The 24110-nt window shown below is 37.4% G+C and overlaps 2 protein-coding genes across 3 annotated transcripts; both read right to left on the minus strand.

The window, feature by feature from the left end:
* Positions 1 to 237: 237 nt before the first annotated feature.
* On the minus strand, positions 238 to 8538 carry LOC6031061 (isocitrate dehydrogenase [NADP] cytoplasmic). 2 transcript variants are annotated; one of them, XM_038263130.1, is made up of 2 exons: positions 8399 to 8538; positions 238 to 1653 (listed from the first exon to the last, which is right to left on the minus strand). In XM_038263130.1, the coding sequence occupies exon 2, from the start codon at positions 1644 to 1646 to the stop codon at positions 417 to 419; it is 1230 nt and encodes a 409-aa protein (XP_038119058.1). In that variant the 5' UTR covers positions 1647 to 1653; positions 8399 to 8538; the 3' UTR covers positions 238 to 416. The 2 variants fall into 2 exon arrangements, with proteins under 2 accessions (XP_038119058.1, XP_001841910.1); XM_001841858.2 differs by lacking the exon at positions 8399 to 8538 and adding an exon at positions 6693 to 6848.
* Positions 7952 to 8541, minus strand: LOC6031060 (coiled-coil-helix-coiled-coil-helix domain-containing protein 7). Its single transcript, XM_001841857.2, has 2 exons — positions 8399 to 8541; positions 7952 to 8317 (listed from the first exon to the last, which is right to left on the minus strand). Exon 2 carries the CDS (start codon positions 8289 to 8291, stop codon positions 8034 to 8036), a length of 258 nt encoding a protein of 85 aa, XP_001841909.1. The 5' UTR covers positions 8292 to 8317; positions 8399 to 8541; the 3' UTR covers positions 7952 to 8033.
* Positions 8542 to 24110: the final 15569 nt, after the last annotated feature.

A 24110-nucleotide genomic window follows, 5' to 3' on the forward strand; every position in this document is an offset into this window, starting at 1 on the left:
AAATTCTCCGCCACAGGTGTAGATGGATATCTTTTCTGTTTAATAAACTAAATTCATTAGCTTTCCTGAAATAATGTCCTGTTAAAGCATTCAAATCTAAAATTATATTTAATGTATACAGAAGGAACAGTTCGAGGTCTTTGATACACTATAGCGTTAGTAGATAATTGAAGTCCGTACTTGAAATGAAACTTGAATTAAGCTATCAACGAAATCAGGGAAAATAAAAAGAACAAATTAAATTTCAGTATAAACGTGTTTATTTCAATTTCCAAAGTTATCTGAGACAATCTCACAATTACAAGAAAGGACTTCCACTCAGAGTAATTCAATCCCGCTTACCCTAGAATACAAACGTACGATAAATGCCCCCAAAAACGGAACCGTAGTGTTGTGCCGCCGCCGACGCTGCAGACTTAGGCCAGAGCCGCCTTCAAATTATCCCCGAGCTTGGTCATGAACTCAAAGGTCTCCAAGTAGTCGGAGCGCTGCACGCCGGACATTCCCTTGATGCAAATGGCCAGATCCTTGGTCATGAAGCCCGACTCGATCGTGTCGATGCAGACCTTCTCCAGCGTTTCGGCAAACTTCTTCAGCTCGGCATTGTTGTCCAGCTTGGCACGGTGCAGAAGGCCGCGGGTCCACGCGAAGATCGACGCGATCGGGTTCGTGGAGGTTTCTTTGCCCTGCTGGTACTGACGGTAGTGACGGGTGACGGTTCCGTGGGCGGCTTCCGCCTCAACGGTCTTACCGTCCGGGCACACCAGCACGGAGGTCATCAGACCAAGCGAACCGAAACCTTGGGCAACGGTGTCCGACTGGACGTCACCGTCGTAGTTCTTGCAGGCCCACACGAATCCTCCCTCGGCCTTCATGCAGTAAGCCACCATGTCGTCGATCAGACGGTGCTCGTACCAGATTCCGGCGGCCTCGTACTGCTTCTTGTAATCGGCTTCGTAGATTTCCTGGAAAATGTCCTTGAAGCGTCCGTCGTACTTCTTCAGGATGGTGTTCTTGGTGCTCAGGTACAGCGGGAACTTGCGATCGAGGGCGACCTTGAACGACGAGTGAGCAAAGTCCCTGATGGAGTCATCGAGATTGTACATGGCCATGGCCACTCCCGGTCCCTTGTACTGGTTGACAACGTAGCTGATGGGTTCGCCACCCGAGCTCGGGGTAAACTTCAGCTCCAGAGTACCGGCACCGGGAACGACAAAGTCCGTGGCCTTGTACTGATCACCGTGCGCGTGACGGCCGATGACGATGGGCTTCTCCCAGCCGGGCACCAACCGCGGGACGTTCTTGCAGATGATGGCCTCACGGAACACGGTTCCACCCAGGATGTTACGGATGGTTCCGTTCGGCGAGCGCCACATCTGCTTCAGCTTGAACTCCTCGACGCGGGCCTCGTCCGGCGTGATGGTGGCGCACTTGATGCCCACGTTGTACTTCTTGATCGCCTCGGCACAGTCGACCGTGACCTGATCTTCGGTCTTGTCCCGGTGCTCGATGCCCAGATCGAACGTGTGCAGCTCAATGTCCAGGAAGGGCAGGATCAGCTTCTCCTTGATCGAGTCCCAGATGATGCGGGTCATCTCGTCACCCAGGATGTCGACGACGGGACCGGCCTTGATCTTTTGCGCCATGATGAAGCTGGAATGGAAAACGGAGAAAAACGTCGTTAGTGACGAACTGTAAGGTTCACAGTAGGGTTAGCGAATTTTCCCAATTTTGCGGACAGCGGAAAATATTTTTTTTTAATTCTGTTAAATCCAATAAATTTTATTTATTTTCTTAAATGAACATGAGCATGAGAGACCACCCATGGTTGTCCTTCTCCGTTGCTGAACAGGACCGTAAAAGCCTATCAGCACAACCGATCATACGCCCCAACGATCTGGTGATGTTTCTCTTATCAACAGCATGCATGAATGCGATGAAAAGATAAAACATCAAGATCATCAAAACTAGAACTGTTGCATATAGGTCACAGTCGTTGGCCACCAACGGCGCCCGCCATGTCAGTTTGTAGATCTCGAGGGAATGGGACGGGAATGTTAGTTAGCACAGGCTGCTACCAAGGGTGGGTTCTATACGATATCCACACCCCCGCGTGTGCCGGAAAACTACTTCTACTTGGGATTTTGTTAGTAGGGAAGGGTGATGGTCAGGATTCATCATAGAAGATGATGATGTGACCCAAATAATCGATAAGTTTTGTTTAATGGGGTGATCGGTGAATGGGAAGCAATCGGATGCTGCTGTTGAGACTATTCCCGTTTATTTGTGATTTGTTTACGATTAGATGGATTATCTTAGACAGAGGGCTGTGGAAAGATAAAACCACAAAGAATGTATTTAACATGTAAGATATTAAACTCCTCGTACAGTGTTTAGTTCGAGTGGATCATAGACGATTTCAAGTTTTAAATAGTTATAAGAATAACGACCGATTACTGATGAGTTACGAAGCTACAAGAAGGGCTTGGCAATCGCGTAGGAGAAATACTCGTTATCGTGCTCTCCGGGCTATAATGCTGAGAGTTTTTTCACGCGTTTTACGGGAAACGTCTTTTTGAATTTTAAATTTATACCTCGCAAGCGTATAGCGCACCTACAAAACACATATTTTCAAATCGTAGAAATAAAACTAGGAAAAACGGCTGTATCATTTATAAAACACGGCGACGAACGCGCATAACCAAACTGACCCGACGCGTTGCTCGGACTTAACTATCGGACTAAATTTGTTTATTATTATTTAATTTTATTTATTTTCTTAAATGCTTAAAAATAATATAATTCAAATATTTCATCCACAAAGACTTTTAATATAAACTTATTTAAAAGCAATTCCATGTCAAATATGAAGCGGTTGCAACCGTCCTTCTATCTCGAGAATGACATTTGAGAAGAGTGTATTTTGTTTGTTTTTAATATTTTTGTATTCCGTGATTTAAATATTGCTGTATCTCGAAGTTCAAAAAGTGGTCGAATAAAAACTTATAGGCAGTGTGCTTGAAAAGGGAGCTGTCACTGAATGGGGCAGCTCGATATTTGAAAAAAACTTTCTGTCAGACGCACAGCGCCTATCACGATTGCAATCACATGACATGTCATTGCTTGGCGACGGTCGGTGAACGTAAACACACAAAGACGAAACAAACGAGAGCACCACTCAAGCAGCCGCCCGAACGAGACAACGTGCTCCTTCTCTCGTTTTTCGTCTCTCTCTCTTTCTTTCTTGTGTTTGCTGCGTGGTGACAGAAGTCATTTGAATGCGATCATGGGAGAGAGGATTGGAATTTCGGAAGAATGTCAAACGACCGTTCTCTGAGCGAATGTATTTCTAGAGTGACTGTATGTGTGACTTTGCGTAGCACTCATTCGGTTGTGTGTGAAACGAACAAAAGTAGATTGTCAAAATCAGGATGTCGTGGTGAAGACAGGCGAAGACGACTGATCAGACGACCTGTTACCTTTAACAAACAATCTCGAAATTTCTTATGGTAAACTTTTATGAAATTTGAGGGCTTCTTAAATAAATACACTGAAAGACAAATACACGCTTCTTTTAAGAGATTTTTTGTTTTTTTTAGGATTGAAATCAAATTTGCACACCATTTTTTCTCTTTCATTTTTTTGTGGAAATAAAATAAGATGTTACCAAAAGACTAACAAAAATGAAGGTTGGAGCAACATAAAAAATACAAAAATCATTCAAATCGTCTAAACGTCAAAGCTTTTAAAAACTAACGATTCTCAAGACAATTAAACGTATTGAACATTGTCCTAAGTCCATTCTTGTTTAGTTACAGCGGTTTAAAATACAAATATAAAAAACAGGGGATTTGCCCTTTTTGTGGTTTTTAGCAATTCCTATGCGTGAGACTTAATTTTCAGTCTCGAAAATAAAGAAATATTTTTACCGGAAAGCTCGTTCCCATAAGTTTACCTTTGATCGCATTTCACAAGAAAAACTTTCACATGAAGGTAAAAGGGGTAAAAGCAAATCGATATGTTCAATTGGGTACTAAAGCCCTACGTCAATTTTTATGTACAACGGTAAAAAACACTATCAAAAACCATTTCTGATCACTGTTTTCCATTTTGATGCAAAGAAAAAATGTCAAGACAACATTTTTTCGATGGATCAACTATGGTTCCCCTTGGAACAAGCTGTCAAGTAGGACGAGTAGGACCTTTTCTGTCAAGAAGGACCGTGAAGTTATTTTTTTTAAATATTTTTAAAATCCATTTTAAATCCTTTGCGGTCGTTCAAAGGTTTATTGAACTCAGCAAAAAAAGCTTAATCGTTGTGATCAATAACAGCACAAATATAAGCTTAATTTTAAGACCCAATTGGGTACTGAAGCCCTATGTAAATTTTAATTTACAGCGGTAAAAAACAAGATTAAAAACCATTTCGGATCACTTTTTTCATTTTAATGCAATTTTTTTTTTTGACAGGACAACATTTTTTCGATGGATTAACTAAGGTTCTCCTTGGAACGAGCTGTTAAGTAGGACCTTTACTGCCAAGAAGAACCGTGAAATTATTATTTTTTAAATGTTTTAAAAATCCATTCTAAATCCTTTGCGGTCGTTCAAAGGTTTATTGAACTCAGCAAAATAAGCTTTATCGTTGTGAACAATAATATCACAAATTTAAGCTTAATTTTAAGACCTAAATGGGTCCTAAATTTAGGCTTAAATTGATATTATTGTTCACAACGATATAGCTTATTTTTTTGACTACAATGACCCTTTCTACAAACGCAATGGATTCAACATGAATTTTGAAATCTGTTTTCAAAAAATAACTTCGCAACTCTTCTTGACAGAAAAGGTCCTACACTGAAAATCCGATGGTTTGACACCAACTGTCAAACGAACGGGGTCACTTTTTAGTTTGACACCTCTTTTACACGGAGCTTAAAGGGGACCATAATTGATCCATCGAAACAATGTTGCCTTTCAATTTTATTTTTTTGCATAAATATGAAAAAAGTACCGTAAACCGGGTTGACTTTGATAGGATTTCAATTTGTTTTTGGATATTTTCCAACAGGAAAGGGTTTTCTCAAGATTATTTTTAAAACATGTACTGGGGTAGGACACACAAAGTCCATGCACTATTTTGGAAAAAAAAAAGTTTTTTAATAGTTTTTAAAAAATAGTTAAATTCCGGAGTGACTTTGATAGTCATAGTTTTTCTTGTTAAAATCATATTTAAGATGTTCAAACTTAATGTGTACGTTAAATTTACCATTTCTAAAGTAGCTGATATAGTTTTTTTAAGAATAAAATCAATGTTTATGTTTAGTTTACTATTTTTACAAGCTTTTTAACAAAATATATATGCATTTTAGGTAAAATTGTTAAAAAGTCAGAAAAAGTCAGCCTGAGATTTGTTAAAACTAGTTTTGTTTATAAAATTATCGATTTATATTGCATTTTATACTGAATTCGAAGCACGAATCACAAGTTTTACATTTTACATGAATTTTTTTCAACTGAAATTGCCTATAAATTTGGAGATTTTGTTTAATTGTGTTTCAAAGACTCGTATTTTTTTTTATTATTTACAAACTTGTTTAACCTTCTCCTAGTGGAAAATTGTCCAAGGAATCCGAAAATTCATTCCGTTTCCGATTCAAAATCATGTTCATTAAAAAACCATGACACTTTGAGAAGTTTAAAATAATGACTTTCACTAACATTTTCTTAACTATTGTTAACTAACTATTTAAACTTTTCAAAATTTTATGAAAAGTTCTTTTTGAGATACTTTTGTTTGTTTTCAAAGACGCAAAACACTCTGCCTGAAAAGCCCAATCAGACCATGACCAGGCGTCGCTTCCCTCCCCTCATTAACCTTCGCCCGTGACCCGCCTAAACCACGCTCGCGATCATGGTCCGATTCTAAACGCTACACGAAATGTTCTATACCCCTCACCATTTAACCTTCAAGTGCTCACGGTGCAAAATTAACAAGCCAGCCGCCGGCGACAATGAACAAATTTTGTGCGATTTTCATTTTATCAGCTCACGACCACAGTCGGGTCTTATCGCCTCTTGTGAGGTTTTGGGACTTCGAAACTGATGGTGACTGTGTTGCTTCTTCTTGTTGGTTCTTTTAGCTTAGCGATGGCGTGATGAGGCAGAATTCGTAATTATCTTTCGTGATTGGGCGTTGAACGAGTGTTCTTTACTTGTGAGTTGCATTTTTATTTATACTTGAGAATACAATTTGAACAACTTGTTGATAGCTTCTTACGGAAGAGGTGCCTCTCAACGGCCACATTGCATAATACCAATTTGGGTAGTCGAGAGATCTTTTGGAATGTCGCACGATGGCGTTCGCGCGGTGTGTGACGTGTACGGTTCCAACACACCCTCCATAGCGAATACATCGCCGGCATCGTCTGCTAAACAGCCCATCCCCTTTCAAGAGAGTTGGACTTTAAGCTGCTTTGTATCCACTTGGGGCTCAACAACCTGTTTATTTACTGCCCCTCACACCGCTCAAGTGCATATTATCTAACAAGTCTTTTTTCTCTCTTGGTTACTGGCCAAACAAATCCGTGTCTTTCCATTAATTGCACTTCCCCGTGGTGACTTAAGTTCGGCTCAGTTGACGCCATAGTGGACACGTAGGCAACCCCAGTCGGTCGGCGTAGATCGCTTACCTGTTTTCTTTTCTTGGGTTGCGCTGGGAAGTAGCTAATTAACGTCCGGCTTTTCTTTCGGGAAGGGAGATCTCACACCGCACACTGGACACGACTGCACTCGACGGAATCTAAGCACTGACTGGACTTGGGCACTTACGACCTCTTCAAAAACTCTCTACTTGGACCTGAATGTGTGTGGTGGTGTCGGCCCTGTATCTTTCACTCTGTTGGATAGCTGCCAGGCAGAGACGGGCAGCTTTCGTGTGTCTCGTTTACTCACACGAAAATATGTGCAGAATGGTTCATTAAAGCTGAATACCGGTTTCGAGGAGTACTTGGTGTTGGTGCCATGTTGTCTTCATGTCGATGGGTAATCAGAAAAAAAACATCCACAGATGATAGTATGAGTGTTGCTATAAAATTTGACGGTTAGAGTGACCCAGCTAATCTACAAAATTAATCAAATGTATATTTCTTCATGATATCTATCCATGGTTTCAAACTAAACAGTTTCTAAAAATAATCTATAAAATGAGTGTAACTGATAAAAAACCAAGCTTTTTTTTCTGGTAGCCCTACTGTAATGAATGTTGCAGAAATGCTGGCGAATTCAGACGTCTGCCATAAAATACGCCCGAAGGTAGACTATACTGATTTCTCGTGGTTGAAAATTATCATTTCTTAAACGGACATCAGTTTTAATGAATATATTTTGTGTGTTGCAATGTTTTCCTACACAATATGTTTTAATAGATTTTTTATTTTTTTTCTTTACAGAGTACAGAGCAACTGTATTAAATATGACAAGAAATTGGACACAACAGAGCCGGACAGATAACATAATTGAAAATCGTACGAAAAGCCTGATAAATTGTATAAATACATGTAATTAAATAACTGTGAACTTCTAGTGTTTCATTCAGGTTGATAATACCCAACCAAAAACACAACATGAAGAAAAGAACGAGATGCTAAAGAGTACAAAAAAACTCGCACTTAACATCAGCAAATAGAGTTACAAGAATTGAGCAAATATTTATATTACTCTTATTTTTTTGTAATTCTGCTGTATTTATAGTAAACTAAAATCTATTATGAGATAAATTAGGAAAGATGCTTAACAAGCTTTGATTGTCATTATTGAAGTCCGTAATAGAAGCAATTTTTCCATTTTCTTCAGAGATCCGATTTGATAAAAACACTCATTGAAAATGTTTCATGAAACAAAAAGCCTTGAGCATAATCAAAAATTTAGACACATTAAAACAACTTCCCAATTTTCACAAAAACATCATAAATTTATTGATTGCAACAGAAACAACAAACTGGTCACCCCGTAAAACCCGCCCCACGAAAACATCACGCCCCGCCCGGCTTCGTCGACATGTACTCCTGCTTGATGCGGGCCCGGTCGGCCAAATCCGGCAGGTACGGGTACAGGCCCTTGGCACGGCGCTCCCGCTGCACCCGGTACCAAAAGTCTTTGCAATTTTTGTAGTTGCTAAAGTACAGCTCGCACAGGCTGTTGTCGTAGTTGTTTTTGTTCAGACACTTGTGCACCAGGTCCTGCTCCCGCAGGCACGGGTTGTTCTTTTCCGCGTCCGGATTAGCGGGCATCGTGAGGTAGGAAAAAGGTGCTAATTCTGTCAACGATGACATCGGGAGCCCAGCAGAAATTTGGTTTGTTATGTAAGAGATATTTTTAATGTTTTAGACTTACTTACATTTTAATCAACGAAGGTTAGTCTTTTTTATATTAATGTTTTCCTTCTCAAGCACGAAACTACACAAATCGACTGTGTTTTAACTTTATAAGTTTGGAAATAAACCGGCTTATTTCATCGCCAGACTGTTTCCTGTTTCCATCGACGCAACACAAACAGGAATGAAGGAAGGTAACCAAAACAAATTGGCCGAAACGTCAAATGCTTTGTTCATAGCGCAACATTCAACATTGCGCACGACATTCTGGGAAATGTAACAACGGCATCAAGTATGGCATGCTTGGTTCAGCCTGAATACAGGAATCTTCAAAACATTCAGTTGATTTATTGAAACAAACAAAAAAAAACAAGATTTTTATTGAATCCACGCTAAACGTCAAAGCTAATTTTTCATGTCAACAAAAGATAAGAATAAAGGTTTGATTCAACGCGGAGATGGTGCTTGCAAACTGATAATCTATGTTCTGGCTTGAATAACGGTCTATGAATGAATCCCTGCGGGAATGTGAATTAAGGGGACGTTCAAAACTGGTGTACACAAAATGGTAATAAATGTATTTATGATTGAAGAGATGATTTTATTCAAAAAATATTTAATAATTTCATGTTAAAGCAACATTGAAAAAAGATGCCTGTTTTTTTCACTTAATTTAATTGTTTCTTTTAGATTTAATGACTGAAATGAGCTAAGTGAAAGTAAACATAAAGATTAACGATTAACCATTTCAAAAAAAATGGCGATATTTGTTTCGAAAAAAAATGTATCAATATAAAAGTTAATATAAAGTTAATAAAAACAACAAAAATAAAAAAAAATGTTGCAAAAACATTTCTTGAGTTTTTTTTATAAGGTCCTATAAATATATGAAGGAAAAAAGATTAAAGGACATTAAAAAAAATTAAAACTCTGGATTTGGATCATGCTCAAAGTGATAAGCAACGCAGGGAAAGGTATTCTACAGTTGATTACATGTCTAATATAATTATAATTTTGAAGTTTTTTGAAAAGAAAAATCGCCCTTTGATTTTTTAGCAAATATTGAAAGGGGTAGGGGTGGGGACATAATCTTTGAAAAATATTAGCATCGGCCTCATTTAAAAATCATTTCTATTCATTCAGTTACATCTATCGAATGAAATTAGGCAAATTAGCCCCCTCAAAAAACTGGTGATAAAAATATTGGCCTTAATCGACGTTTTCATTGACAATACTTCTAGATTTTTTTTTGAAATGGTCCAAAAAACTATTGTCTTTCATATGTTTCAAAATACATAGTATGATGCTTATTCATGTTTTTAATTAAATATAGACATGCCTCGGTTTAGCACCGAAAATGGGGAATGCAAAACCGAGGCGTGCATAACTGAGGCACATAGTTTATGGAATTTTGGCTATATGGGAGACATTGGCTCTAATCGTATGATAAAATCATGCAAACATTTAAAAAATTATAGTGTTTTGGAATCGGGATGATGTCCATTAAATTTATAATTTCATATTTTTTTTTGAAAATGCATTTCTATTCTCTAAAAAAACCAAAAATATATTGTTATCGCAATATGCGTAACAAATGATCAGTTTTTTTTTTTCAAAGATTTTGAATGTTAAATCATGTTTTTAAACACTCAAAATTTTCACAAAACTACGTATTTTCGAAAAAAAAATACTCAAAATTTCCGTTTTTACAATGTGGGTATCAAACGATAGGGATGTTTTCATACAGTTCGAATGTAATAGCAATATTTTGAAAATACTCAAAATTTTCACAAAACTACGAATTTTCGAAAAAATACTCAAAATTTTTTACAATATGGGTATGACAAGATCCGGGTTTTTTTCATATATTTGCCAGTAGTTTTGTGAAAATTTTGAGTATTTTCAAAAAATGTTGTTATTACATTCTAAATGTAGGAAGAAATCCTGATCGTTTTATACTCATATTGTAAAAACTGAAATTTTCAGTTTTTTTTCGAAAATACGTAGTTTTGTGAAAATTTTGCGTGTTTAAAAAAATGCTTTTACATTCGAAATGTATGAAAAATTCCAATCATTTGATACCCATATTGCAATAACAATAATTTTGAGTATTTTTTCGATAATCCCTGCATGAAAATTACGTGTTTTTGGGAAAATTTTCATGAAATTATAATTTTAATGGATAGCTGACATCATCCCGATTCCAAAACACTATAGTTTTTTTTAAATGTTTGCATGATTTTTCATACGATTAAAGCCAATGTCTCCCATATAGCCAAAATCCTATAAGCTCTGTGCTTCAGTTAAGCACTGGACCGTGCTTAACCGAGGTAACTGAACGAATCAAAACCGGGACAGTGCAAAACCGAGGCGTGTCTGTAAAACATTCCTTATCTATTTACAATTTTTATTTTTGGAATCACAGGCTTGATCACAGGCGAAAAATTTTTAGAGAATAAAATATTATAAAAATTCCTTATTTTTATGCAAATTTTTGAAATACTCTAACATTTCAAAATTGCGTAGTATCTAATAGTTGATCTCTTTCAAAATGTTAGTCTTGATTCTAAAATTAAAAAAAATCTAAAATAACTGAAAATGAAAAAAAATTAAAATTAGATATTGGTACTAGAAAATAGAAGTTTGTTAAAATGAGACGTAAATAACTTAAATTTTCTTGTTTCTTTTTCTTTCATCAATCTTTTTCCAATCATCAATGTCTTTTAGGCAATTTTACTGAAAATTTTCTCAGCCTTTCAAAAAAATATTTTAAAAAGTAGACAACCATGGACATAGAAACATAGAAAAACTGAAATTTTTCAGTTAAAACTAAACGTTAAGTCGCTCTATGATGATAACAGTGCACATAAAATCTGTAAAGAATTTTCGATTGCAAATGTGATTTTACAAAAAAAAATCTGAAGTCAAAATAACTTTTCGAGTAAAATTTCTATTTTTTCCAAAAACACATTTTTTTCAAATAATCAACTGGCAAAATTGTTGTCCATATGGCTCATAAGGTGCGGTTTTTTACCCTCTTAAACATATCAAAACATTTAAAAAATTAAAACTTATTGATTTTGAGAAATTAAATTTTTGTGAAAAAAATAATTAAAAACGTATTTTTTTTCACTATACCATTTTTTCTGAGTAGTCCTCATTAATACCTACAACATTGCGGAAGACACCAAACCGATCAGAAAATTCCTTCAAATGATTCAGATTTTATAATATTACCGTACCGTTTTTATACGGACAGTTGCCAAAATTGTATGGAGCCTTGTACCCTAGCAGAAGGAAATAACTTGGGAATAGCATTTTTTGATATTTGAAAATACTAGGCCAATAACATATTTTGTTATTTATAACAAGATTTGTTATTCGTCGTTATGATTTTTTTGTTATTGGATTGTTATTGTAATAACAGACCAATCACATTTTTAGTTATTCTTCGAACAAATCTCTGTTATTCTTTTTTGTTATTTTAACAACTAATCCGACATCACAATAACAATTGGCGGTATTCTTCCATAACAAAAAATGTTATTCCCAAGTTGTTTTGGATTTCAACCAATATCAGACCAATAACAAATTTTGTTATGATAACATAAACTGTTATTAAACTCTTATGCAAAAATTGGGTTTTTAAGAAGATTCCATAACACTTTCTGTTATTTTAACAGTATTTGTTCTTGAAATGGCATGAATTCTGTTATTACCGTCTATTACCCCAGTCTGCCTGTGTAGATCAATCGGACCGCGCACTGGACTCACAATCCAGAGGTCGCCGGTTCGAATCCCGGGGCGGACGCAAAAAAAATTCTAAGTGTAAATATAGGTATTCGGTGCCCTCTCCCCGTGCCCATACCTTCACACTTAGGAGACCCGGGAAGCGGAGTCTTGTCGCAAAAAGAACGATACACGCCTGTGGATCCGTGGACGGAACCGCAAGGTTTAAGAGGGCCACATTATAAGGTGTTACGTCGATTCCGTTTTTTTCTGTTATTTCCGACTACCCTTTGGTCATGCATAAAATAGCATTAAAATACTAAACAAGCCAAATGCATAGTTAGAATACTGGGGGAAAACGCCCAGCAGCACAAAGCGCGCATCAAGTGCGCAAACTGTGGTGGAAACCACACGGCGAATTACCGTGGCTGTGCCGCGCGGAAAAAGTATCTCGAGGAGCAGGACAAGAAGAAGAAAGCGCCGGCGTCCCGCCAACCTCCGAAGACTTCGAGCTCTAACGCTGCAGCGGCTGGCGGCGGAGCGGTTCCATCGACCAGCCCAGCGTTCCCTCCCGGTTGGGGTGGTTCGTACGCTAGAGTAGCCGCTTCTGGGAGCCGTGCTTCACCGGAACAAGCAGATGTTACCGAAAATGACCTCTTCACGCTTCCCGAGTTTTTCGCTCTTGCTGGAGAGATGCTCACGCGCTTCCGTGCCTGCCGGAACAAGGCAGAACAATTCCAAGCTCTGAGTGAGCTTAGGATAAAGTATATCTACAACGGATAAGCTGCCTTGTGCAGTTTGTGTGTCAAAAGACAAAACAAACTGTGATCTAGTTTTAAGCTTTTCTATTTCTATTCTTTTCATTAGCAAATTTCGAAGGTTTTTTTTAAAATAATTTTTCCTTCTCTTGGCAAATCCATTGATAGAATTACATCACTACAAATCAATATGCAACCCGCGCGTGCGGATGTGGCCGCAGAACCATGCCCAGTGTGGAAATGCAATATTGATTAATTCTTAATTTAAAACGAATAAAAGGAATTCCCTCCAGCACGAATGAAAAAGGAAAAGACAAAACCATCCGATCATCCTGTCGTCGTCGTCGTCGTCATCGGCACGATCCCATCCAAGCTCAATGAAGTACGAAGCAATTTGCCAATTCACGTCCTCGCGTACGATTCTGCTCAGCAAGAAAAAAAAAGGGCCAACATTATGTGTTTCCCGCGGCCGCCGTCGTCGTCGGACGGGTGTGTGATCATCATTATGCAATTGGCCTCTCTCACCATCGCGTCGTCGTCGGCACACCATGTTGTGCGAGGACTGCACTTTGGTCTCTTGCCCTGTCCCGGTGCATTCTTGTTCCGAAACCAGCTGGTCCAGAATGTATGGCCACTTTATCGCGGTTCCCGCGGGGGGTAGCTGCACTTATGATTTACCTTGGGTCGTTGCGAGGGGTCATCTGGGGTCAAATTTGGAAGATTTCGCCTAAAGTTAGGCAACCTAATTGGAAGTCTTGTTCTAGATAGAACTCTCATATAAATTTGAAGCCCGTTTCACCCCAATTGTTTCCCATGCCCTTGCTCGGAGTTTCCACGAGTTTCCCAATTCGAGTGTGAGACATGTAAAGCAGAACATGATTTAATCTGACTTTGGGCTCATTGTTCAACTTCGAGTTCTGTTTTATTTCTGTGACCCGCGTTGGCCTTGCCCTTCGTGAGAGAACCCAGCTCAACACCCGGTTCGTTTGGGGGTTCGTCCCTTAACTGTTTTTTTTTGTATCTTTCTCGTGCAGCCAAGTTTTTATTGCGGCATTGACATTGCATCTGCGCCACACCTTCCCAAAGTTCCTTATCTTGGTGCGCGGGTGTGTCGAGCTGCTGCAATTGTACTAACAATTTCAATTTGCGGCGGCTGCCAACGAATCTCCGCCGTTGCATGAGGTGAGCATAATTGCAGACAACACACACGTTTGCATGCAATGCAAAATTTGCTTTCTTTGGAGCATTGGAGGTGGGAAAAGTTATTCCGAGCTAGGGTGAAACTGGTGGTGGCGATGATGCTGTGAACCAGGGAGGGAAGGTGTGGCTGCTGATGATCATCTCCAATGCTCAGAAAGGCGAGGAGGTGACCTGTTTGCATTTGCTGCTTTCGCCCCGTTTCGATTCGCACTCGATCCACATATCTTGGCACGGTAGGCCAGCGAACAAAAAAAAACAACAACAGCCGACCTGAAGCAATTTGCCAGCTGGTTTGTGCGAGATCAGTTTTTTTTCGCTTCAATTTGTACTGGATGTGATTTTAAGACGTTGTTTCCATGATAAAGACATATTTATTTTAGTATTGCCTCTGATTTTAATTCATATCTAGTAATTAGTAGATGCTTTACCAACATGAGAAAGTTTGTTTTCAAATACTTTTTATTAGCATAAGATTTAGGCTTTCGGCTTTACTTTGAAAATATTTCTGGACAACTTGATTTAGTTGAAATTTATTAAAAAATATACGAAAAAAATTTCAATATTTAGTTACATTGAAAAAAAAAACGATTCCACCATTCTAAAACTGATCAACAATTTTGTCGTTTGACAGATTTAATAAGCCCTAGTGAGCAAATGTCATATAACATACAATCATTGCTTCATTAGTTTGCTAGAAATGATAAGTTGTTATTCTTTTGAGCTTACGAAAAAAAAAGAATGAGTCTAGCGAAAAATCACGATCCATACAAAAAGTTGAAATTTTGTATGGAGATAAAGGCACATAATTTTAAATTTGAAGACTACGTTATTTATGCACAATCCCAAAGGACCCAGAAATCCTTGCTTGGATTTGAAGAATGTTTCAAATTAAAAAAAATATTTTAGATAATTGCTCAATGCTTAATGCGTCACCCCTAGAATGATAGATTAGGATGTCAGGAACAATGTTTTCATACAACAAAAAATTCCCAAAAATGGTTTACAACTCGCGCGTGGAGCTTAAATGAAAAAAGTGCATTTTTCGAGTATTTTTCAGAAATGCGCGTAACAATCATGCTAAAGTCTTTCAAATTTGGTCGCCTTAGGCATCAAGTTATAGTTTAATGTCCCCTGAACAAATTCCTGTACAGACATAGCCCATAATAGCTTGTGTTTGGGCATGGCGGGGCGTTTTAGGGAGAAAAATGGGTTTTTTTTAGCCAAAAAATTTCAAAATTTGCAGCCAAAACTAATGCATTCAGCTTATAGGAAATTTTACGGAGATCATTTTGATTTTTTTTAACATTCAATTTATGTCCACGCAAAACCAAAATATTTGCATTTTAGTGACTAAAAAGTGACGAATTTTCAAAATTCTTGGTATATAAGCGTTTTTAGCATAAAACATTGGCTACTATGATTACAAACGAGAAGGCATATATGTTGGATATATTTATTTTGTTCGCTCAAAAACGATAATTGGTTATAACATTTAATGAAAAAACATGAGATTTTCTCACAATGTGACGTAAACGACATATTTATAAGTACTGCTCAGTGCTCTTCTTGATATGAACAAATAAAGCTCTAATGGGTAACTTTTTTTTGAAAAAAAAAGTTTTTTTTTATAAATGAATTTGTTTCATTCGAATGTACATACATAAAAACTCACGTATACAGCTTGGAGATATGAACTTTCGTTTACGTCACATTGTGAGGAAATCTCATGTTTTTTCATTAAATGTTATAACCAATTATCGTTTTTGAGCAAGCAAAATAAAAATATCCGAAATATATGCCTTCCCGTTTGTGATCATAGTAGCCAATGTTTATGTGCTAAAAACGCTCATATACTAAGAATTTTGAAAATTCGTCTCTTTTTGTTCACTAAAATGCAAATATCTCGGCTTTGCGTGGACAAAAATTAAATGTTAAAAAAAGCAAAATGATCTCCGTAAAGTTTCCTATAAGCTGAATGCATTAGTTTTGGCTGCAAAATTTTTTGGAGTGATTTTTGAAATTTTTTGACTAATAAATACACATTTTTCTCTCTAAAACGCCCTGCCATGCCCAAACACAAGCTTTTATGGACTATTTTTGTACAGGAATTTGTTCAGGGGACATTAAACTATAACTTGAAGCCCAAGGCGACCAAATTTGAATGACTTTAGTATGATTGTTATGCGCATTTCTGAAAAAATACTCGAAAAATGCACTTTTTTTCATTTAGGCTCCACGCGCGAGTTGTAAACCATTTTTGGGAATTTTTGGTTGCATGAAAACTTTGTTCTGACATCCTAATCTATCATTCTAGGGGTGAGCACCGAAGATTTGACAACTTTTCATTTTTTGGGACGGCCTACTGCACAGCAACTAAAGTCTTGTTTACTAAGATATTTAATTTAATTTAATCTTAAGTTATTTTTTCTCTCTGCTCTGGTTAGAATTGAGGGTGAAGAATTTTTTGTTTTTCAAAATTATTAAGAAAAAAGTACAGAATTCATTGAACATTACTGATGTTATTTTTCTGTTAAGGGTTTATAATAGCAATAAATGTAAAACAATGTTCTTTTCCTGAAGTTTTTTCCGACCTGTGGTCTGAAATTTGTAAAAAAAACATGTTTAATTTATAGATAAAAATAAAATTTTAGCTATGAAATCAAAATTTTGTGTTTTTTTTGGTCTTTTTGTTGAAATTAAACTAAAGTTTGGATCTAAGGACCAACATTTCGTGCTATTTAAGGAGTAACAAAAATCAATTTTTCCTGTTTATTTTTTTGTGGCCTTATCTAAGCAACCTGAGGTCTAATGTTGAAAGTTTTTTTTAATAAACAGATTTTAAGGAAATTTTCTGAACTTTTCAAAAATAAACTTCAAACTTGAGGAACCATGGGCACTGTTGAAAAATAATGTAAAACTTTTGGTTGATTTATACCAGTGCACTTCAAGTGTTTAAAAGTGTGTTTGAAAAGCATTTAAAAAATAATGGTTTTCTTCAACCTTATTTTATCCTCTAAGGCCAAATCTTTTTTTAAAGTTAATGTCCCTCTTCCCGAGCAGACGGAAATAACTTGGGAATTACATTTTTTGATATTTGAAAATATTATGCCAATAACATTTTATGTTATTTATTTCGTTATGATAACATAAACCGTTATTAAACCCTTATGCAAAAATGGATTTTTCAAGATGAATCCATAACATTTTCTGTTATTTTAACAGTAATTGTTATTGAAATGGCATGAATTTTGTTATTACCGTCTGCGGAAATTTCAATTCAAATTTCAACATAGAAGACTTAAATAATATTTTAAAATGGCTGTATCTCAAAAACTACATCAGAAAACCTTCTGAAACTTGGCTCAAAGATACTTAACAGTCAAAATCGGATGTAACAACTTAAAAGGGCTGTATCTCGAACACTACATCAGTGAATGTTTTAATTTTTTGCTCAGAGGTGCGTTATGGTGTAAGGAATCGATATTGCCTATTTGTCATAATAACGGTTCTTTAAGAACCGTGAAAGTGTTCAAACGAAAAGTTTTTTGATCGATGTGGTGTCTTAGGCAAAGTTGTAGTGTATGATTAGGACTTTCCAGGAAAAAACGATCCACGAAAAAATCTTAAATCTTATTTTTTAATCTTTTATTTCTAACTAAAACTCAAATTCCCAAAAAAGTATTGCTTAATTTTGATATTTTCGAATATGCCCCTAAACCACCAAAAAAATAATCTTTTGCGTTTGAGTTAAGAACGGTGTAAACACTGACTCCGGGATTATGAATGAAAAATGACTTTTGGAATTTTTTAACAATAATGTATGTTTATACAAAATTCGTTTTCGTTTTCGTTTTACGGAGCAAGGTGGGGGACGCAGCCTCAAGTCAGTCCAAGTCCGGTTTCTTGTGGAAAAAAGGGTAGTGGCCGAACTAGTATTGCATACCAAATGAACACCACCGGAAGATATAGGGGATCGGGAGGGGGGAGGTGAAAGAAAATTAGTGTTGATGTGAGTAGTAAGAACTTGGATGATTTGAGCAGTTACGGTAATCTAAGTTTAACACTGAATAAAGAAAATCTGAAATTGTGATTCAAAGTAAGAAGGCCCGGAATAAATTAAATTATTAGTTAATTTAATAAGAAAATGTAACTAATCGGAGATCTATACAAAAGAAACCTATGAAAAACGAAACGAAACTATTGGCACTACGCCCCCCGGGGCATGGCCTTCCTCTAACGTGGGATTTCTGCTCCAGCGCCTCTGACGAGACAGGAGAAACCGGGACCGACGTTTTACTTCACCATCCGATAGAAGCTCAGTGGATAAGGCGGGAATCGAACCCGCGTCTCATAGCATCATCGGGATCGGCAGCCGAAGCCGCTACCCCTGCGCCACGAGACCCACAAAGAAACCTATGATGTATTCCAAATTTAAAGGAAATAAAAAATACTAGAGAAAAAAAGATGAAAACTAACTGCCGACCTGTCACGTCCGTCAATAGTCTTGTCGTACATTACAACTAGAAACAGATCTGCCAATGAAATGTTACACTTCGTTCAAATCAACTAATCATTTAAGTCCAATTATTCATCTACGGAAAACTATCTAACTTTAATCAACAACCTAAACTAACCTGTCTGAAAGTAAATTTAATCTCAAATCCCCGAATGTTTTATTATAACGCCAAATAAGGTAAAGGATCTTGTTTTTAAACCAGTCTTGCCGCTTCCAAAACCAATAAACATAAATGAACAGTTCATAAGTTGAACACTAGTAATTAAGACGACTATTTCATGCCATTCATTTCATTAGGGCATAGAGCTTTGCAAACAAGAGTGCATCTCTATTATACCTTATGTAAACTGTCATTTGAGTGAAGGAGACACACTCCTGTTCACAAAACCCATGCGCCCTTTTGAAATGTTAGGCTCCATTTGATCGTCAAGGCTCCAGTAGACCCTCGATTCGCAACAATGGTCGATACAACCATAATCCGAAAACCGTTAGTTCAACAGATTAACGAATTTTGTCCGATATCATCGCACTATTGATTGACCGAGACTCTATGGAAATTTTGACATATCAAAATGCTACGTAATAATATTTTTTTAAATAAATTTCAAAATCTATTCTATCCTACAATGCCTAGAAGAGGCCTCTGTTTCTGTTGTGAGTAAGCGCTGGTTTCAGAGTTCATTTTTCAATTTAAAAGGGGTGGGAGACGACTAATTTGCTTCATGAACTCCTACTCGGCCTTGGGACCACCTCTTAAGACACTGATGGCTCCTAGCTAGGAATTAAACCTAGACACAGCGTCGAGGCCCGCTTCGCATGGCAAAAATGTTGGCTGGGGGGAAGTGATATTATCACGAAATTTTATTTTAAAGCCAACATTGCTAACGGCGTCGAGGTCCTTACTCATGCCCAAGGAATAATGTATGTTTATACAAAATTATAAATTTATAAAAAAAATCTTTTTTTGATGTCTATGTCGCAAATTTAATTCTTCATCTGGTCCTCGGAAAATTTCACTTCAAATGATCAAATGAAAATAACTAGAATAATATTCATTTAATATTGTAACAGGCAATCGAATACAAAAATTTGAATAATATGAAGATGGATTTTTTTACGGTTCGCGATTTTTAGACTTTCCGGCGGGACAGTTCCGTGAGAAGTTTCTTCGGTAGATTAGTGTTTTGAGTGGTACAAGAATTCAGACATATTTTTTCATGTGATTTTGGTGTTGTGAAGAAGTGACACTTTGAGGAGAAATCTCGGTCACCGAACGGAGTTTTTTGGAGCCATTTGTTGCATTTTGGTCAGAAATTTCTGCCGATACAGGAGGTGGCCTTCAAGAGAAAATGGGTGGATTTTCCAAGTTTTTATTGTTGTAAAGTTGTGAAAATTGCTGAGGAAAATGTTGAAAAAGTTGAGTAGTGAGTGAAGGGGGCGGGAGTAGGCAACGTTTGCTGAGATTGGCGGCTCGATTTCTGAGCGGCTCAAAATGCAGGCGGCTTGAGAAGTCGCTGGATTCGTGACGAAATAGTAAATGTAATCGCTGTCGGTTTGACGGATGATGCTGCTTTTCGGGTGAGAAACTTCCAATTGGAGATATAGAGCAACCGTGACTGACTGGTTACGGTGTTCGCTTTGTAAGCGAATGATCCTGGGTTCGATTCCCATCTGCTCCAAACGAGAAAGATCAGGAAAGATGAATTTTTGAAACTCTAAACATGAACGAAACATCAAAGTCGCTCGAACCGGGGTTCGATCCCCCGTTCTTTGGATTGGTAGAATTAGGAATACTACTACTACAAACTATATACGTGCTGGGTCTTTGTCCATTTGACAAGGTCGGAAGTGCTAAATAACGTTTGAATCCGATTGATGCAAACGTTCTTTAGGGCGGGGCTTATCTATTCAAGCTGAAGTACCTCGCGCACGGCAAGCCTGCGTAGAAATGGGTCACCGAAGCTCGGCAGAGCTAACACCTACCAAATGCCTATGCGAGTTATTTGCATGTATAGGATTTAAAATCTAAAATACATGGAAACAACTCAATTTGTAAGGAGCGACCGCGTGGTCCCGTTTAGTTGGTTGCACACACACACACACACACACAATGATGCATATTGTTGTCTCTAAAACCAAAAAAAATGATAAATAGTCTGTTTTGATAATTTATGTTTTAGTAATAAAAGTTGAATAAATCGAGACATATATTTCGATGTAAATATTTTATTTTCAAAAGTCTTAATTTACATAACTTAGTGAATTTAATTAATTTACATAACTTAGTGAAGACAGCAAATCTGTAACTAAATTCCTTCTCAAGATACAGCTTTTCGAATATTTGCCTGCCTGTTGTGTATGTCAATCGTTGCACCCCTATAAATACTTTTCAAGCTAAAACCATTTCCTCTCTATTTCCCATGTCAAGGTTGAAATAAAGTTGCTTCCCGCCGGACAAAAACCAGATAATTCAAACCGCTCAATCAGCCATAAACACACTAACCAAGAGGATAGTCTCAGATTACCCCCGCCATCACCGGGTTTTGTAGTTTGGTCAGAGCGCCACCACGAGAAAGTGGCATTAAAACCTGACCACGCGCGATCATAAGGGGACGACACCAGCTTCTTCATCGAAATGGCAAACGGAAAATACCTACAACCAATTTCAACCAATCGGGAACCAATCAGGGTCAGCACGATAACCAAGTGCCGCCGCTACTGGAAACTGCCTTCCGTTTCGGGAAGTTGTCACTTTCGACCACACCGCTTGGCGCGACGCGACGACGATTCAAAACTGTCAGTGCAAATCGCAACGGACAGGTAAACCTTAAACAGAGCCTGCTACGCACAAATTGAATTAAAAGACTAGTGGCGGCGGCGGCGGCGGCAAAGATCTTGCGATTGATTGAGATAGCGGTGGGGCAGGCCCTTCTGGGAAGGTGGGGGGGGGCCTAGAAGCCGGATGACTTGTGGTGAGGAAAGTGGTCGATTAGGCCGGCGCACAATGTCCAAACATGGGAAAAAGTGCAGGAAATGGTAGCGCGGAAAAACGTGAGTCTATTGCGTGCGATTTGAATTGTAGACACCAAGTCCGAGTCCAAGTCCGCACGTAGCACAAGGCTCTGGAAGTGAATGCACTGCCGTCACCGTAATTGATCCAAAGGGCATCGTCCGGAAGGGGGTATCGATCGTAAAACTGCTTGTCGAAGTTTTGAACTATTTTTGGGTTTATAGTCACGGTGATGCACTTTCTAACGACTGTCCGTCAGTCAATCATCGTCCGAAAGTTGTCGCAACCAGGAAATTGGATGAAATCGAAACTATTGCCTTTTTATGGACGTTCATTTGACGATCAAAAAAATGTTGAACCAAGACGAACCACTCGCGAGAACGCACGCGATTATCTGATTCTGTTGATCGACGATCGGACGCTCCCAACAAGCGACGAACCTCATCATTTATTCATCAGATAAATTCGCCGGTGAGCGATCGAAGAAAGCTCGTAAACGGCGAGTAAAGCACCATCGCGATCAGAAGTTGTAAGTTCTGCTTTGTTTGCGTCCATGTCTGCGGTTACACCAACACTCATTTTTCAAACAGCAAATCCATGAATGAGATTTTAATTGTTGAAACGGTCGCGCGGCATTATTATGTATTCGAGGGATCGCGGAACTTTCTTTTTTTTGCCTGCCGAAGTCTTGCAAGTATAGCTGGGTGGCACAGATTTTTATTCTTCAAAGTACCCCTGGCTAATGATGGGCAAACGGTCAAGTGGCGGTGTGGTCACCAGGAATAACTGTTCTGTTGCGGGTGCCGAATTTATCGAAGACTTTGGCACTCTCAGCAAATATGTGCGTGTGTGACAAAGTGGTGATGATCGTCGCGCCGAGCGGTGAGTTATGAATAAATTTAAGCTGAACGTCTTTATTTGGTTCGAGGTGTGGTGATTCGGGATTATGGACCTGTTAGCAAAAAAAAAAATCAAGTGGCGAAAGTTATTGGAATAACTTGAAATACTTGAAAAAATATGTCGCAAAAGATTGTTTTGAAACTTTATGAATTCTTCAGCCTTTTTTGAATGCGATAACGGACGATTTTTAAAATCTTCCTCAAATTGACTAAATCTATAAATATCATTGTTTGCACTGAAAATGTTTATTTTTTTAAATGTAGTAAGTTTAAAAGCAAAAAAAAAAAAATCATAAAAAAACTCTAAAACAGTGAAAATGCATTCATAATATCCAATCGTTTGATACCAATATAGCATATTAAAATAATTCGTGTATATTAGAAAAAATACAGAATTTCATATTAGTACTTCATTTAAAAAAAACTTTTAAACAATGACAAAGAATGCTAATGATTTATTGCTAATTATAAAAATTTGAGTATTTTCGGAAAATTACGGTTTTTGTTTTGAAAATTGAGTGTTTTTCAAAACCAAAAAAACACTATTCAAAGTGACAAAACATGCAAAATTTAGCTTCGTTCGATACCCATATTGAAATTATACCAATTTGTGTATTTTCGAAAAAAATACGGCATTTTGTGAAAATTGTTGTATTTTACAAACAAAAAAAACTCTAATAAAAGTGAAAAAGTATAGGGTAATTCTCCGCCAACTCACACAGCAGTTGCCCCGACCCCTCTTCGATTTCGATCCCTGATCACGAATCCGAGGTCCGTTTTTTGATATCTCGTGACGGAGGGGCGGTACGACCCCTTCCATTTTTGAACATGCGAAAAAAGAGGTGTTTTTAATAATTTGAATGACCCCAACACTTGTAGAACATTGTTACACTCTAAAAAATAACCCTGCATATTTAGAAAAAAAAACACGAAATTTTAAAATGAAAAATTTTGTTCTAAATTAAAAAATGACCATTCTGTGTCAATGTAGATTTGAAAAGTACATTAAATTTCCCATAAAATGACATGTTCCAAAATTTTTTACAGTCGAGTAACGGAAAATGGGAGAATTTTTAAAACTTTTTTAAGTGTTTTTTTCAATGAAAAATACGTTTTTTCGGAATTCTGAGTACGCCACCAAATCGGGCATCTAATTTTACATAAAAGTCCCTTTGACACCAAATTTCTATCGCATCACCGTTTCAGGCTGCAAATTATTGAAAAACACCTCTTTTTTCGCATGTTCACCCCTCCGTCACGAGATATCGAAAAACGGACCTCGGATTCGTGATCAGGGACAAAAGTTACCCCTTAGGACAAAGTTTCACGAAAATTGAATAGGGGTCGGGGCAACTTTTCCCGATTTCGTGTGAGTTGGTAGAGAATTACCCTATACAAAAAATCGGTTCGTTTGATACCCATATTGCAAATTATGAAAATTTAAGTATTTTTGGAAAAAATGGTATTTTGTTAAAATTCAGTATATTACAAAAAAATCTATTCAAAGTGTTATGAAGCATGCAAAATTTCGCTTTGTTTGATACCCATATTGCAAATTATGAAAATTTGAATATTTAAAAAAAATACGGTGATTTGTGAAAATTGGAGTATTTTACAAAAAAA

The sequence above is a fragment of the Culex quinquefasciatus genome, chromosome 3, assembly GCF_015732765.1.
Source record: "Culex quinquefasciatus strain JHB chromosome 3, VPISU_Cqui_1.0_pri_paternal, whole genome shotgun sequence".
In the NCBI taxonomy this organism is placed as follows: Eukaryota; Metazoa; Arthropoda; class Insecta; order Diptera; family Culicidae; genus Culex; species Culex quinquefasciatus.